The sequence below is a fragment of the Electrona antarctica genome (assembly GCF_951216825.1).
Source record: "Electrona antarctica genome assembly, chromosome: 2".
Lineage (NCBI taxonomy): Eukaryota > Metazoa > Chordata > Actinopteri > Myctophiformes > Myctophidae > Electrona > Electrona antarctica.
The window spans coordinates 21790861-21808360 of record NC_136807.1 but is presented as its reverse complement, the minus strand read 5'-3'; the positions used below and the strand labels follow the sequence as shown (position 1 = coordinate 21808360).

General features: G+C 43.7%; 3 protein-coding genes across 5 annotated transcripts in view; 1 reads left to right on the top strand and 2 right to left on the bottom strand.

Moving 5' to 3' along the window:
• Nucleotides 1-2056: 2056 nt before the first annotated feature.
• Nucleotides 2057-8019, bottom strand: ccnq (cyclin Q). 2 transcript variants are annotated; one of them, XM_079522030.1, is made up of 5 exons: nucleotides 7502-8018; nucleotides 5296-5479; nucleotides 4986-5118; nucleotides 3989-4207; nucleotides 2057-2841 (listed from the first exon to the last, which is right to left on the bottom strand). In XM_079522030.1, the coding sequence occupies exons 1-5, from the start codon at nucleotides 7626-7628 to the stop codon at nucleotides 2752-2754; spliced, it is 753 nt and encodes a 250-aa protein (XP_079378156.1). In that variant the 5' UTR covers nucleotides 7629-8018; the 3' UTR covers nucleotides 2057-2751. The 2 variants fall into 2 exon arrangements, with proteins under 2 accessions (XP_079378156.1, XP_079378157.1); XM_079522031.1 differs by lacking the exon at nucleotides 2057-2841 and adding an exon at nucleotides 3487-3515 and having other exon boundaries at nucleotides 3961-4207; nucleotides 7502-8019.
• Nucleotides 8020-8320: 301 nt separating this feature from the next.
• On the top strand, nucleotides 8321-10776 carry cfap126 (cilia and flagella associated protein 126). Its single transcript, XM_079522019.1, has 5 exons — nucleotides 8321-8395; nucleotides 8489-8551; nucleotides 8781-8855; nucleotides 9527-9727; nucleotides 10069-10776. The coding sequence occupies exons 1-5, from the start codon at nucleotides 8369-8371 to the stop codon at nucleotides 10468-10470; spliced, it is 768 nt and encodes a 255-aa protein (XP_079378145.1). The 5' UTR covers nucleotides 8321-8368; the 3' UTR covers nucleotides 10471-10776.
• A 6009-nt stretch (nucleotides 10777-16785) lies between these two features.
• LOC306918013 (alpha-1,3-mannosyl-glycoprotein 4-beta-N-acetylglucosaminyltransferase C) overlaps nucleotides 16786-17500 on the bottom strand; it is a 10737-nt gene continuing 10022 nt past the window's right edge. For both annotated transcript variants that reach the window (XM_079496017.1, XM_079496018.1), the window contains one exon: nucleotides 16786-17500. This exon is cut by the window's right edge and continues 221 nt beyond it. In XM_079496017.1, coding sequence (XP_079352143.1) covers nucleotides 16844-17500 — 657 coding nt within the window. In that variant the 3' untranslated portion in view covers nucleotides 16786-16843.

Here is a 17500-nt window from a genome sequence, read left to right as displayed (position 1 = left end):
CACACACACACACACACACACACACACACACACACACACACACACACACACACACAGTGTTCTTTTGTGTGGACTCATGGCTTCCTCTTGAAGCACAGCGTTAAGCTGTGTGTAAGCAGATGAAAGGCATGCAGTGAAGAGATGATCACATAGGGACAGAGTGCTGAAGTGTTGAGGGCTGATCAATCTTCATCGTACATCGTGTCGCTCACTGAAAACAATATATTTTCAACTGAAAGGTGTCACACACAATCTTTCTCCCTCCCTAGTCCCTATCTTTGCTTCTAACTTTTGTACACCCAAACTGCACCCCCCTACAATTCAATCCCTCTCCGACTTCTTCTCTCCCTATACCTTCCCATCTGCTGGTTTATTCATGGAGTCTGGCTGAACATGCACCTTCTTCATTATTAATATATAGCATTAGGGAGACAGAGAATGAGGGAGGGGTGAGAGACGAGAGGTGGACAGGTAGATGGGGAGAGAGGGAGACCAGTAGAGGCAGAGAAGAGAGGGGAGGAAGGAGTGATGATGGGGAGAGGAGAGGGAGACAGGACAAGGAAAGGAAGGCAGAGAGAGGCGAGGAAAGGGGATAGAAATAGGAATGAGGGTGAAGTAAAATCAATCCACTGGACTGTAGTTTTGTTAGTGTTTGTTTTCAATTCCTTAGATGCCTATAGATGTTTGTTTTTATTATAAATCCATGGGTGTTGACACCAAGGGTTGCCCACCTGCCCCAGGCAGGTAAATAAAACTTTGGGCAGGTGGAGTTTGCTTTCAGGTTGCCTGACCGCGCAAGTGCTTGTTTGAGGGGACACAACCGTCTACACCAGAACATGGCCAGAGCGCTGTCTTCTGGTCTGTGGAATGTAAAATAAGAGCACTGTTTACCTATAATGTGCCGTTTTTGCTGTTGATACACAAAAGAATCACACCCGTGTGAACTGAGTGGTGCAAGGTCTTATATAGCCTGATCAGCTGTGGTCTGACGTAATGTCAGTGACCATAGTAACCACACACACTAACCATAGCAACCATGCTCACCTGTATGTGGCCCCACGTACAGGTACACACATACATAGACACATAGATACAGACAAAGCTGGTTATTGGAGTGGTTTGCACCACTCAAAAATATAAAACAAGTGTGAACCCATAGTCATATTCATAGCTATGTACAGTAGGTATACACATTGAGGTATGAATTTTTTTGTATCGCACATGCCCAGGAAGTAAAAGTAAAAGTAGATGAAGTGCCCCTCTGGGCACAGGTCTCCACCATGAGGGAACGTCAGGTTGTGACCTCCTGGTGGCGCTATAATAAGCCAATGTGAAAAGGGTGCCATTTCTTCTTACACCTTGGATAGCAATTGGATAATTTGAGACATTTTGTTCCAAAAATGTGTTTTGCAAAAATCCACCTGTTGGTGGCACTATAACAGGCCAATATGAAAAGGGTGGGATATATTCCTCAGCCTAGTAGGAAATGCCATGAAAGATTTCACGTAAATTGCACGCTGCGTTCATGATTTGAGGCTTTTTGTTCAAAACGGGCCAATCCTGCAAACTTTGCTAGCCAATTAGGATGGAATATGAACACACATGACTATAGAGATAGTGTGTAATGATTTGCGGAACTTTTGGACAGAATCTGGAGGAGTAATATCAAAAAATGTGTTTTTCAAAAGTCGGCCTCCTGGTGGCGCTAGAACAGGCCGCTCTGGAAATTTTGGGGCAGAGGTTCATCGTTAGCATCCATGAGTGTGTGTGCAAAATTTGGCACCGACCGTGTTAACGGTGCCTGAGATTAGCTGTTCAAACGGACGGATGGACACACAGACGGATCGCAAAACATACTCTCTCTCCATGCCTTCGGCCTGGTGGAGACAATAAGTGTTAAATTGAACGGTAATTCAAAATTTACCTACCATCTATATTATAGACAGTGGGAGTTAAGACACATGGGTATAAAAACTAAAATGTCCAGTGTTAGTTCAACAACTTTAAACCTGGCATCCCTATTTTGGGCACATTTTCAAAGAAAGACAAACATTCTCATTTGTTTATTTTATTTTCTAAAATAGCAGGGAAAAGGGTAGATCTACAAGCTCTCAATGCATCGTGGTGTGACATATTAAACTTTTACAGCAATGCCCTTATTTCAATCCAGGTAGCACTGGGGGTGGGCTTCATAGCTACCGTGGCACTGAACAATTGTTCCACAATGGTGCAACACACACACCACACCACACCACACCCCCACACCCACACCCACACCCACACACACACACACACACACACACACCTTAAGACCTTTACCCACCAAATATTGACATAATGATTATTGGTGTGGAATTTCAAGTTGTACAAAATGCATCACTTAAACCTTGCAAGTGAACAGTGGGAAACAATTGCGTATTGTTTAATGACACTAACACTTCACAAAACATCACCACACAGGGACGGAGAGAAATGGTACCCCCATAACAGCCTCAACACCGATGCACAAAGTATACTTACTGTTACTGGGGCAACATACTGTAACATCACTCTCTCACACACACGTATACAGGCATACATATGCATGCTGCACACAAATACACACAGGCATGTACATACCGTGTGCACAGACAGCACACTTCAGCATAAATACACCTGCATGCACACCATTAGAGACACAGTGGGGTCACACATACAGTAATGAACTAAACCCCATTCGTCCCCTGTGGGCTGGTGTAATAGGCATGTCCTTCAGATACACTTGGCCTCCATGTCGTAGAGCTGGAGAAGGTCTGAGATGACGGCATCGATGTCTGCTTTGGTCATATCCTCACACAGCACCTGCACATACACAAAAAAGGAACCAATATCCTGTCATAATTAAGCTGTTATTTACCTTAAGCTTATGAATGGGATGCCAGGTTAAGAAAAATGCATTTTCTGAGAAAGTAGTATTTGTAAAATACACTTCTGTTTCATATGATAGAACTTGTCTCCTCCAAACCTCCAAAAAATATTTTTGATAAAATCAAATGAACTATTACCTTACACTCAAATTCCCAGTGTTGGGGAACGTTACATACAGTATTCAGTTAAGTTCAGGATTACCGCAATTAAAAGGTATTCCCCTACGTTAGAAAAATAAAAACCTACCTGCGAAGAAGTTTGGCAAAAAAAGAAAGAATCAACCTATTAAATACGGTAGATTACAATGATTACGCCATAGATATAAAAACCTAGATGCCTCATTGGCCACTGCAGTTCATTGGAGCGACCTGTATCGCAACGTCAGATGGATTCTTTTTTCTTTGTGGCAACAGAGAGAACCGGGAAATATAGGGTGTTAAATGTAACTAAGTAGCGCCATTGTTTTGGAAAAAGTAAATAAGTAACTGATTACTCTAATTGCAAACTAATCCATCAGGTTACTCCGTTACCCAAAAAAGTATTCTGTTACAGTAATGCCGTTATTTGTAACACCATTACCCCCAACACTGCTTACAAACCGAATGAAACTTAAAGATGGAGTGCCACAATTTTTTTCCACCCTAAAACATGATCATCAGGGTATTATTACAATATAAGGGGGAAGAACTTATTCCAAATAGTGTACAGTATTTGTTAAAATCATGCTTTTATGTGGACACGCCCACCAGTTCATTAAGTATGCCTGGTTTGCCTGGTTGGTGATGGGTGGTGATCCACCTGAACTGAAGCCGCACCCACAGCTGTAGTTGTATGATAAAGGGGGAGGGGTTAGGGGAAGGGCTGATAGTGTGGTCACTATATTACTGTTTACTTCATTGGCCTGTTTGACTGTCAAGGGTTCAGCCTCCAGGAAGAAACCCTAAATACAAAGTTAATACACCATTGCACATAAAAACAACTCCAGGGTGTCTAATGAAGTACTGTCACCTCATAGACACATGAAAAACTGGAAAAATACAAAAATTGTGGCACACAATCTTTAAACACACACACACACTACCTGCCACCACTCCTTCTCCCCTAGAGGCAGCTCCACCCCGTAGCTGTTCAGCGCTAGGTACAGCGTTGCTATGGCGATGTGTTGGGGTGCATGGATGATGCACATGGGACCGTGATAACAGTCTCTCAGCAACGCCCAGGCAGTCTCCGCGACAGGGGTTCGAGACCAGGCATGGCGATTCACCAATGACCACACGGATGACAAGTAGTGTAGTAGATACTGCAGAGACAGAACATTAGATAATGTACATTATATTGATTACACAAGCTATCGCTTGTTAGTAGAATTTATAACTTTAAACTGCTAAGTGGGCTGTTTCAAGCCATCAGAGTATGCCATGTAATTTCTCTGATGCTTTTGTCTGCCTCAGAATTAGCCAGAATTTACAGTTGAGCAGTTGTGATAGCTGTCTCATTGTATGATGCAAAGAGCATGCTGATAACTCAACTGCTACACGCACTCAGGCGCGATTCATACTCCTATTTTAGAGCCGAATAAAAGTCGGTTTCGGCTCTGTAGAGCCTACAATGTGACGTCATTTGAGGTTCGGGGGGGGGGGGGGGGGCACTACAGTGCCGAAACAGCGGTAAAATAGTAGTATGAATCGGCCCTAACTCCTCCTCTAACATCCAAGCCATGTCTCTACACCTTCATCCTGAAAAGGTTTGGGACGACGATAGCCATGGATGACGATGGCCCCTCCATGTGTCGTGGAACCGAACTGGATTCACAACTACACACGCGTGTCCAAAGGCTATCGGCGTCCCAGGGCTCGTCAGACCATTTGCTGCATGTAACTCCCAGCTCGTGCTCTCCTTGTTTCTTGTCTCTCCAATGCACTCAATAAAGGCAAGAAAAGCCCCTAAAATCGAATGCAATACACACACACACCACCGTTTGAATTCTGCAAACATACACAAATGCCAATAAAAACTCTTTACACACATACAGGCAGAAATAAAGAAAACATATCACACACACACACAGACACACACACCTTGTGCGGGTGTTGAAAAGCGACATGAAAGTTGAGTTGCCGGAGGATGAGCAGCTCACACTGTATCACACTGTCTTTTAGCTCCCAGAAGTCCTTGTCACATTCCAGTGGAGAACTACCACTATTGAAATATCTGGAGGGTGAGAGGAAACAAAGCGAGAGAAGGAAAGGAAGGAGACAGTACAGGCAGTAGTAAAAGGACAAAGGGACAGGGAGACTAAGTCAGGCGATGCAATATATGACAAAACCAAACACACAAGGTAGCAGTACATTCGCCTCCAACAAAACATCTGAAACTTTAACTTGTTACCTGTGGCTGACGTTGATGATGTCACGTGCCCTGAGGTGCTGCTCCTCCACCTTGCCGGCCAGGTAGACACAGCTCATGGCCACCAGGTACGGCTCATACACCTGCACGCTCACGTGCTGGAAGAAACGGTGGTACAGTACGCACGCCGTGGCCACAGGGACCGAACTCATACCCAGCCGCACTCCTGGAAGAGGTGAGGGTGGGTGAAGTGAGAGCATGATGATGAGCTTTTTTTGTTACCTGAAATGTTCACCTGTACTCTATCTGTACTTATTGCGACCGCAGGTCACAGTTAGGGATGTCCCGATGTCCGACTTTTTTCGTTCCCGATCCGATCCCGATATCATAATTTCTGTGTTAGCCGATACCGAATGCCGATACCATTTATATATATTTATAATAATTTAAAAAAGAAAATTACTTATTTTATCTTGTGTTGTTTATAGCAGACTCCTCACTCAATGTGCACTTGGAGTTTGGGCAACTCCAAAGCAAACTCCACATGCCCCAACATTTTATTTACCTGCCATAGTGTCAACCCCTTACCTCTGTGTTGGATCTGTGGTTAGACTGGCATATTCGCCAATACCGATATGACCCGATATGCCCAAAAAGGTCCAATAGCGATACTTTTCCGATACCGATACAGTATCGGGACATCTCTAGTCACAGTTACTATGAAAACGTGCAGGAAGCCTGTAATGCTTCCATCCTTCACACGCTCTGAACGCAGAAGCAGTCACGTTTTCCTGTAACGCTGCTTCCATCACGCTGCTACCTGTAATGCTTGCCTGTTACTCTCCATGGTTACTCTTGCCTGTAATGCTGCCCTTTTCCTCCTCACGTGTGCTTTGAAGAGCCTTGGCTTGTAAGTTTTCATGCTTTAGTTGTACTTATACTGTTGCATTTCTGTATTTTGTGCGAAAGTGCATTGAGAAATGTCCTCAGAAACGGCCTTGTTTCTGTACATTTCGAGAAGTTTATTTGTACGGAGGCATCCCTCAAAGTGACAGGAGCACAACTTTTTCATATTGCGTCAAATAAGAACTGTGTTCCAAAAATAAACAAATGATCGCGGTGGTTTGACTCATATGGATTAAATAATCAACTGACTGAGAGAAAACGCTAATGTTACTGCCAACGAATTATTAAAAACTTCGCTATAAAAAGATGCTATCAAATATCACTGACTGACTGTTGGGACGACACAGAGACACCTCCCTGACAATATTGCTGAGACCGTTCATTTATTTTTGGACCACAATGCTTATATGAGGCAATTTGGAGATTTCACCGTCTGTCCGCTCCGCTGTAGTGCTGACACAATGAATTGACATTATTCCGGAAGTGCCCTGCGGTCGCTTCTCGCCTTTAAGGCGGCATACTGGTATACTCTATAAGCACTGCAGAGATGCATGAACACTACACAGCAAAATCCTGTGTCAATCTATCCATTTGTAACTCAGTGTACAAATGAAACCAAAATTTACCTATTCCATTTGGTACAGTAAGTGATATTATTTTGTTTCAATGAATGTTAAATAGTCTATAGTGTGATAGTAATCATTGCTATAGTGTTTGAGCAGAAACATCACGTCTCCAGCTCTTTCTTTAGTAAACAGGAAATACATTTAGAGGGCGGGATACCAATTTCATCCAGTCAGGAAGGAAGGAATAGAACTCATACAGGATACTGGATAAACAAGTGAAATTGGCAGACTTATTTTTGTAAATAGAACACTACAAATATTAAGTCAATAAATGGGCTTTTTTTCCTGACTGGGTGAAATTGGCAAAGTATTTCTTGTTCTCTCTAAAGAAGATCTAAATCTAAAGATCTCTAAAAGACAAGACATATAATGTTTGTGTTAGGGACAAGATGATGTAAATTTTCCCTTCATTGTCAATGGCGTTTTTAAAACAAACATTAAATTAAAAACAAACATTAAACCTGTAGGCTAGCGCCCCTCAAAAATCACACCTGTGTGTAGCGAGAGGCGCTCTTATCATCAATAATACATCATCTCATTCTGGCCAATCACAATTCCTCACTTTTGTCTTCAATATTTGTGTTTACACACTTTTGTCTGGACTTCAATATTTGTTTACACAGACCCTCAAAGCTGGACATAGGAGGTACTAGCGCCCCGCAAAAATATATATCACAGGCAGGTGAGGACCGTGAGGTTACTGGTTAATAGGTTACCTGTCTCCATGATGAACCGACACACGCGAAAGTGCGTCTTGGTGTCTCTGGAGAGGCCAGTCTCTGCTTCCCCGGCAGACCCTCTCCTGCCCGCCGGGGGGCGAGAGGATGACGATGGCCCCTCCATGTGTCGTGGAACCGAACTGGATTCACAACTACACACTCGTGTTCTTTCGTGAAGATGTCTTGGAAGAATCTGAATGGAATCGAGCTAGAGATTCGGGACGTGCAGACCGTGTCTCATCTGCACCATGTTGCACACGAACCGACAGACAGGCAGGACATCCCACCTGTACAACACACCACGCTGCGCTAACGTCTCCCTGAAAACGTAGATTATGGGCTAAATAATAAAAACACCAGCTAAGCTTTAGTAAACTATTTATGTTTTCCAAGATGCTCTCCGTTTGATAACAACGTGCTTCTCCTCTAGCCTAACTTGTTCCGTTGTTTGTTGTTGTGACTTTTTGCAGAGCACTGAGCTCTTACTTACTTCCGCCAACACATTCTTCCTCTGAGTGGCCTGCCCTACAGCTTCAAGTACCTGACAACCACCTACTGCCACCTAGCGTCGATATACATATTCCACTATAATGTAAAACAAAAATGTTTCATGTCTACTGTATTTTATGCATTGCTATTTGCTCACCTATTACTAATACTAACAAAGCCCCACAATTCAATTTACATTGTAAACTTCTTAAGCCGTGGAAACCAAACATCCTGAGCTTGTATCTGTTTCACTTGAAAACTAACTCACTTGAGCATTTTGGGAGTTTCTGTTGTTGCTTCAGTTGCTATGCAACGAATCAACATAACAGACTGGCTAGCACAGTAGGCTACGTGCATGTCATTCATCTCGCCAAGATGTCATCCAGTTACTCAGCAAACCAGGTAAATATTTGAAATAATCTTGTCAAACAACAATGTAAAAAAAACTAAACAAAACGATTACTGTTACCGCTCATCCACTTTTTGTATTTACAGTATGAAAGTGCTTTCAGCTCGCAGAAGCTGCAGAATTGGTGTGTGTCCAAACAATGCAAAGAGGTATAGTTGAGCTGCAGAATGTGTGTGTTTAAAACACAATTGAGGTATTGTTTACATTAAATCAGCATCATTGTTGTAATGGTGTGTGTGTGTGTGTGTGTGTGTGTGTGTGTGTGTGTGTGTGTGTGTGTGTGTGTGTGTGTGTGTGTGTGTGTGTGTGTGTGTGTGTGTGTGTGTGTGTGTGTGTGTGTGCGTGCGTGCGTGCGTGCGTGCGTGCGCTCACGTGCAGAGGCCTAATGCAGTTGAGGGTCGCACCACATTTATTGCCAATGATAGAGGACATCTGTTCCCAGAAATGACCAAGGTGAATGGAATGCATATCACAAATATATAATAATAATATAGCTTAGAGCTTTTCATGGTACTCAAAGACGCTTTACATGTGTGAGGACCAGGGGGGACATAAGAAAGAATACCGTACATGTTACCATAAGGAATAGGACAACTTTATTAGAAAAAGCAAATAAAATAAGAATTAAAACCAATAAAACAGTACATATAACAAGTTAAAAACACGGAATCATGGAAATGCTATTCTAAACAGGTGGGTTTTCAGTGCAGTTTTGAAGGTGGGGAGGGAGGGAGGCAGGGAGCATCCCTGATGTGTTTGGGGGAGTGCTTTCCAGAGGGTAGGGGCGGCCACAGAGAAGGCCCTGTCACCCCAAGGTTTTGAGCCGGATCTTCTTGGGGAACACAAGGACAGTATATCCTCTCTCTCTCTCAGTGTCTGCAATAATTGTTGACTATAACACTAAGTGCTGTGCACATGTGATGTGCGTGTGCACGTGCGCGCGCGCGCGCGCGCGTGTGTGTGTGTGTGTGTGTGTGTGTGTGTGTGTGTGTGTGTGTGTGTGTGTGTGTGTGTGTGTGTGTGTGTGTGTGTGTGTGCGTGCGTGCGTGCGTGCGTGCGTGCGTGCGTGCGTGCGTGCGTGCGTGCGTGCGTGTGTGCGTGCGTGTGTGTGATCTGCGGGACAGAAGGGCAGTGCGTGGCCAGAGTTCAAGGGGACCTGGGACCTGCCAGTTCGCCTCCCTGCATGCAGCATCAACCCCACCAGCCGATCTACAGAGGGCTGTAGAAGGCTTGGGGCTTGGGGCCTGGACCCACAGCGCACCTCCAGCCCCCAGCCACACAGAGGCAGCAAAGGCACAGCCAGACTGCCGGCTGCCAACAAACAGGTTTGTCATCTGAAATATTAAAGATGATTACAGATGACATAGAACTCACTACACACAGGTACATTAAACACCCACACACAAACACATACAGCACATATCGTTTTAATACTGGAAATCTGGAGTATTAATTCAACTGTATTTGTCCTCACAGGCTCACACACATGCTTAATAAACAGTGATTTATACTTGTGTACCACAAATAGCAGATTTACAAGCTCACACCTCACAACACGCCGCAGTGCACATCGTGTGAGGTTGCTAATCACCTATTTTGGTGCACGACGCAAGAATAATTAGGCTTCAGTGTTCAACATGTGAGTTTGTCTCTACTGCTCTCTCAGGTCAATGGGGACTTGCAGCAAGACAGTGCTGCCCCGCCATCCCGAGCCCCAAGCAGACACACAGCCGCTCTTACTGCAGCACTACCAGGAACCCAAACCCACGCTCTCACTGAAGGACAGAGATCTAGCAGCCGAAGTCAGTTCTCCCAAGCAGCTGAAGAAGGACCAGTCACCCAACCCATTGAAGAGAAGCCAGCTCTTTTGGCTATGGGAGACGAAAGGCCAGTGATACACTGCTCCCAGGTGGGAGGTGAGCATTTGGGAGATAGGCCAGCTACTGCTGAGGAGAGATCAGTGACTGGTTTGGCAAGACCAATGAGCCAGGTGTCAGGGAGATCTGTGGCAAGCCCACATGCACCCTCCTGCAACCAGAGACAAAGGAGCACCCCGTTGGACAACTGAGAGCTTGTTCTCTCTTTATAGTATACAACTCAAACATACACACACCCACCGCCTCTCTTTTCTCTCTTTATAGTACAACTCAAATGTATACACACACCCACCTCCTCTCTTATGTTTCTCTCAAGTGGTGTGTAAGGGATAATTTCTCTTTCATTCATGGTATCACATTGACCTCTGAAGAATAACATACAATTGTGAGCCGACTACATTTTTAGAATAGCTGCATCATTAAATGAATGAGCAGTACTTTATCCTGAATGTTTATTCAGAATTATATTTTAAAATAAACCATGAGTATTTACAGTATGTGATATATTTTTTTAAACAAAACAACCTTATCTTTATAACATCGGATTTAATAGATTAACATCAGCCGCCCTTGTCGTCAAAGGCCGTGGTCAAAGGTTGAGCAATGTTGATTACATTGCTCAACCTTTGACCACACTACGCCAGGCAGCTTTTCTTACTGTATTTACAGTCTCGACATTATTCTCTCTGACAATTCTGACATTATCATTGCTTATGTAAAACAAAAGCAAACACAAGCTGCACCCACTCAACCTATCCCCAAAACGATGCTAAACCTGGAAAACCTGATTCATCTGTTCAACTATTGTTTTTGTTCTGCTCCAATAATTCATCATCGTTCTTACTAGGCTTTCATTGATCCATGAAGCCATCCCCCAAGTAAGCCAGTCTCCAGTTTCTTAGAACACTGTTACACTTCTGTTGATGCCAATGGGCTTGGATGCTTTTACTGCTTGCAGCTGTTGTTGCAGGAGGTGTCTACTTTCTCTCATTCGATTGTCATATTTTAGTGTCATATATTAGTGACTGAGAGTGCTCAGAGCACTCTCAAATAGTTCTGTGCTTATCCAATCAGGATAGTGAGCGCAGTCAGGAATCAGAGACTCCTTTTTATTTTAGGTTTGTTTTAGGCATTTCTGCCTTTATTGATAGATACAAGTGAAGATTGACAGGAAAGGGGGAGAGAGAGAGATGGGAGGGAGACATGCAGCCAGGGACTCGAACACGCGACACGCTGTCAGGTGAGACCTTTCTACGGCATGTGCAATGGACCACTAGGCCAGCGGGCACCCATGGAGACTCCTGTTACTGAACAAACACTCTATAGCAATGAGTACTGTAAAGGCCAATTTTCACCTTCCAGTGTCCTATTGTCTTGGCACTTTACTTCACAGGTATGGTAGAGTACTACGCAGTACACAGAAACAGATGTCCAAGCAAAGATTCCAGTTTGAGGGTATTTATTGAATAGTTTGATGCAGTTGAAATGAACAAACATACCAGTGATATTGTAGCTAGTCTCAATTCTGTCTGTCTGTCTCTGCTGCTGGCTCCCCATTCCCTGTGTCTAACCTGAATCACTGTACCTGTGTGCCCTCTAAATACACAACCAGTGCTGTCACTTTAAAGCCGGCCACCAAGTGTTCAAAAATAATATGCCAACATAACCAATAATATAGCACCATCATGGCTCCTACAAGTACTATGACAATATAGAGCTATTTAACCCTTTTATTTATAATTGTTTTTTATCCCACGATTTTGTAACCCATTTTTCACCCCTGTGTCAATTATCTAATGTGATCCTGGGCTCTACACACCCTCCGCCAACCTGGGGAGAGCAACGGACTTGAACTCATGCTTCCTTCATGCATGAGTGTTCAAGTTGCTCCTTTACACATGAAAGGGGGGATTTCCCTGGTTGGATGTAGCGCGTGGAAGGAACACGTTATTCCAACCAGTTCCCTTCCCCTCCATCAGGCGCCCCGGCTGGTCAGGGGGAGGCAGTTTAGAGACCAGGATTACTGCATGTTTTTTGTGAGGGTACCTACCCTAGGGGACATGAGGAGAACATGCAAACGCCACACAGAAAGGCCCTTTCGCCAACCCCGCCTCGGGTATGGGCACTGATGACGCGGAGGAGAGAGCACGCCGCCAGCACCCACAGCATCCCTAGCGGGAATCGAACCCAGGACCTTCTAGCTGTGAGGCGACAGCACTACCAACTGTGCCACCGTGCCCCCTTAACACTTATTTGAACCAAAGAAAATCACTTACCCTACCCTATGCTTTTATTGCTTGCAGCTGTTGTTGCAGGAGGTGTCTACTTTCTCTCATTCGATTGTCATATATTAGTGTCATATATTAGTGACTGAGAGTGCTCAGAGCACTCTCAGTCTTATATACACAGGACAAAAACAAACATCTATAGTGCAAAGAAATCTGGTGTCAAGGTAAACCACCTGTAAGCAAGGCAATGGAGCTCATAGTGGACTTCTGGTAAGAAGCGACTGGCAACATGTTCCTGTTCAATGGGCAGGCCTGGAAATAGTTCTGTGCTTATCCAATCAGGATAGTGAGCGCAGTCAGGAATCAGAGACTCCTTTTTATTTTAGGTTTGTTTTAGGCATTTCTGCCTTTATTGATACTAGATACAAGTGAAGATTGACAGGAAAGGGGGAGAGAGAGAGATGGGAGGGAGACATGCAGCCAGGGACTCGAACACGCGACACGCTGTCAGGTGAGACCTTTCTACGGCATGTGCAATGGACCACTAGGCCAGCGGGCACCCATGGAGACTCCTGTTACTGAACAAACACTCTATAGCAATGAGTACTGTAAAGGCCAATGTTCACCTTCCAGTGTCCTATTGTCTTGGCACTTTACTTCACAGGTATGGTAGAGTACTACGCAGTACACAGAAACAGATGTCCAAGCAAAGATTCCAGTTTGAGGGTATTTATTGAATAGTTTGATGCAGTTGAAATGAACAAACATACCAGTGATATTGTAGCTAGTCTCAATTCTGTCTGTCTGTCTCTGCTGCTGGCTCCCCATTCCCTGTGTCTAACCTGAATCACTGTACCCTCTAAATACACAACCAGTGCTGTCACTTTAAAGCCGGCCACCAAGTGTTCAAAAATAATATACCAACATAACCAATAATATAGCACCATCATGGCTCCTACAAGTACTATGACAATATAGAGCTATTTAACCCTTTTTTTTATAATTGTTTTTTATCCCACGATTTTGTAACCCATTTTTCACCCCTGTGTCAATTATCTAATGTGATCCTGGGCTCTACACACCCTCCGCCAACCTGGGGAGAGCAACGGACTTGAACTCATGCTTCCTTCATGCATGAGTGTCCAAGTTGCTCCTTTACACATGAAAGGGGGGATTTCCCTGGTTGGATGTAGCGCGTGGAAGGAACACGTTATTCCAACCAGTTCCTTTCCCCTCCATCAGGCGCCCCGGCTGGTCAGGGGGAGGCAGTTTAGAGACCAGGATTACTGCATGTTTTTTGTGAGGGTACCTACCCTAGGGGACATGGGGAGAACATGCAAACGCCACACAGAAAGGCCCTTTCGCCAACCCCGCCTCGGGTATGGGCACTGATGACGCGGAGGAGAGAGCACGCCGCCAGCACCCACAGCGTCCCTAGCGGGAATCGAACCCAGGACCTTCTAGCTGTGAGGCGACAGCACTACCAACTGTGCCACCGTGCCCCCTTAACACTTATTTTAACCAAAGAAAATCACTTACCCTACCTTTGAAGCCTTAAATTGTGCCAAAGTCTTTATGGTGTCGTCCACTCACTGTTAACATTTTTTGTATTGAGTTGTACTTGAAATGTACTGTAATTCTGCAAACTGTTAATAAATAAATCAACCAATCAGCTTGTAAAAGTCCAGGTGTGGGCAGTGGGCACCTTCAGTGTATGCATCATCCTTATTTGATAAAGGACAGCTGCAATCAAACAATGTAATACCTGTAATACCTGTACCTATAGTACAGGTATAATTTATAAATCACACCCAGTGTGAAGTAAGCTACAGTACGTGCATGTGCTTGCATGTCTTAAACCCGCTTAGAAATACAATAGTATTTATAACATACAGTACATGTATTCCCTGACTTCATATATTCAGAACTATATATATACAGTAAACCAAAGTCCAATCTCCAGTAGACATACAGTTGGAGGCCATCGATATTGTCCTTTTCTTTTTGCTGAGGTTTGCGTGATCTGCGCAAAAGGACAGTTAACCCATTTTGGGCGGGAACCCCTTTTGGTGTTTTAAACATTATGTTATAATTTAGCTATTGAAAAATAGCAGATCTACAAGCTCATAGCGCGCCACTCGGTGGCGCGCTATGAGCTTGTAGGTCTATGAGCTTGTAGGTCTGCTATTTTTGAAAAATCGTGAAAATATTTATTTCAGAAAACTGGAGGATTTAGAAGGATTTTTTTTTAATTTTGAGGTCAGGCCTAAATGGGTCAAATGATAAGGGACAATATCGGTGGCACCCAACTGTAGCCTACACAAAGACATACCCTGTCACTGACATGCAAATCATGAAAGGTGCAGTAAGGAATGTTTTGTGTTATAGTCTAGTAATCATTACTAGATCACACTGTGTTTGTTCAGTAATAGGGGGGAGGAGGTCTCCCAGTTTCTCAAGCACTTTGGTAAACAGAAAATGCATTTTCAGGTCGGGTTATCAATCAGGAAAACGAACAGCATAGGCCTACGCCCTACAGGATAAACAAGTGAAATAGGCAGTGATGACGAAGAAACGAGCAGACAAAATTGAAACTGAAACACTGTAAAATTGAAGCTGATGATATAGTCTCATCTGATTGGTTGAAATTGGCAAAATGGCAACACTATTTTCTATTTATTAAAGAGATGGAGAGACAGGGAGACCCAATACCCCTGCTGTTGAACAAACACTCTACAGCAATGATTACTATCAGACAATAGAGCTATAACCTTTTCACCAAAACCCAAAATAATATCACTTACACTACCTTTAAACATGAACAGGTTTGCCATAAAGTATTCCTGTTATAATAAGAGGTTGACCAATAAGGTGAAGGACATAATAGACCGAAACACGTTGGCTTTCTAATAGACTTTTTCCATGCACCCTGCTAGTGGGCGAACCTATTTTAATAGAAATCGAGCATCTCTTTGCACCTCAAAAAATAAATCCATACAATATAAAACAGAAATTCATGGATAATGTTCAGCATTTTCAGGCTTCAGATACTGTTGGAGAGTGTAAAGAGACAGGAAACAAAGGGCAGAGAGGAGGAACATGCAAAATAACATTCAAACTTGTTGACCCTGATGAAGGCCCATGCAGGCCGAAACACGTTGTTCGTTTTTTAACCCTTGTTGTTTTTAATCATCATGAAATAAAGGATTTTTCTACTTCTACTGCACAGAGCTGCAGAACCTGTATAGAACCTTTAAAGAACTTGTGTGCTGTATTATTTGAAACCCTCTCCAAAGTGCTTCTTATTTTCTTTTTTCTTAACATTCAAACTTAATTTGGTCCGTACTGAGCAGATGGTCTGTGTGCGCACCAACTGGCTGAGCCACCAGTCACAACAGATGTATATATTATAAATGAGCAGGCAACTAGAAAAATAAATGGACTCCCTCCTGTACTGTACTACCAAGAAAGAAGTCAACTTAATTCAATTCTTACAGCATCAGCATCTCTTTGGAAATTCGAATCATTGTTGCCATGTCCGCTTATTATAAGCACCTTGTTTTTCTGTAAAGTTGCTTATAAATATTGCGTGTTGAGTGGAGTTGCTTCTTTCTCAAACATTTTCATGTCAAGGATCCCATCTGAAAATATTTTGAGATTGTAGATATATTTTCAAATAGCCAATGTATCTGGGATTAGAGTTGTTAAAGAATAAGTCATCAGAAACTGTTATTTCTTAATGATATGGTGATACATTTCTGGGACATTTCCAATAAGCGTCCCAAGAACTTTTCATTAAAGCCTGAGATCACCCCAAGGTGTGATCTCAGGCTAATCTCCAAATTTGTCTAATATGGCCACTTTGTCATAGCCAGACATGGCATGGCCAGACTAATATCATTGCGTAGATATTAGTCTGGAATCTCTGTATGCATCTCTGTATTCGAGCGACGTTTAAAAAAATGCCTTTGGTTATAAGCCCGCCCTATATTTGCACACAGCCCTAATTGGTGCCCCACAACTCGGGGGAAGGGAAATCCAATCACAATCGAACGGGGCCAGACCAAGTCTGCCGAGGGCTATTAAAAACAAAATTGCACTGGAGGAATTGCCTGGTTTGCAGGCGATTTTAGTCAAAGGTGATGCTTTGGGTGAGAATGTGTTGGTTGCATATCATTCTCTCTCTCAGCACTCCTCTTCCTCTTCCTCTTTACTGTACATTCTATGGCAGAAACGGGCACAAATATTCTAAAAAAAAAGAAAGTGACCAGATAAATGACCAGTCTGGTTTGAATTCAAATTGAACCTGTAAAGTTCCTGGTGTTGAGGCAATCCTTTATGTTGTCACCCTGATTCTCTGGATCACAACCCAGTCATTCTGATCAGCTGTGACTTGTATCCTCAGACAGGAAGATGCAGAGCTGTGCTGCTTCTCCACATCCTTCATGACAAACCGCCCTTTCTCCATGGACCCCAACAGATGGAATGTTTTACAACTTTTCACTCCATTCTCTGTTGTGACAGACTCACGGCCGAGCTCCACCACTGCCGACTGCAGCAGGTCTTTCCCTGAGGACCCTGTTTCTACTAAAATTCCTTTCACCACAACAGGGTCTTTAAAGACCACTGTCAGGTAATTTCCTTTGATTGGGGAACGACCCCAGAAGAATCCAGTTCCGGGATTCCAGGCCTCGCTGGGGACGTGGTTCACATAGACGGACATGTCAGTGAAGACCTCTGCTGAGGGATTAGAGTAGGGTAACTCATCAAAGTCCTTATCCTTTAACTTGTTGTAGTTGCCATTAAAGGAGGAGAACATTCCCATGTGCTGGAATAGCGAGGGCTTCAAACGGATAGGCTCGCTCTGGGTCATCAACCTGTGGAAGTGAGTCAGCAGCCAATCACAGGGCATTTCCTGGTAGAAGACGAAGAGTAAGCGTGCCAACTGAGGGAGGTCGGCAGAACGGTAAAGTTTTCCAATGTAGCCTAGCGC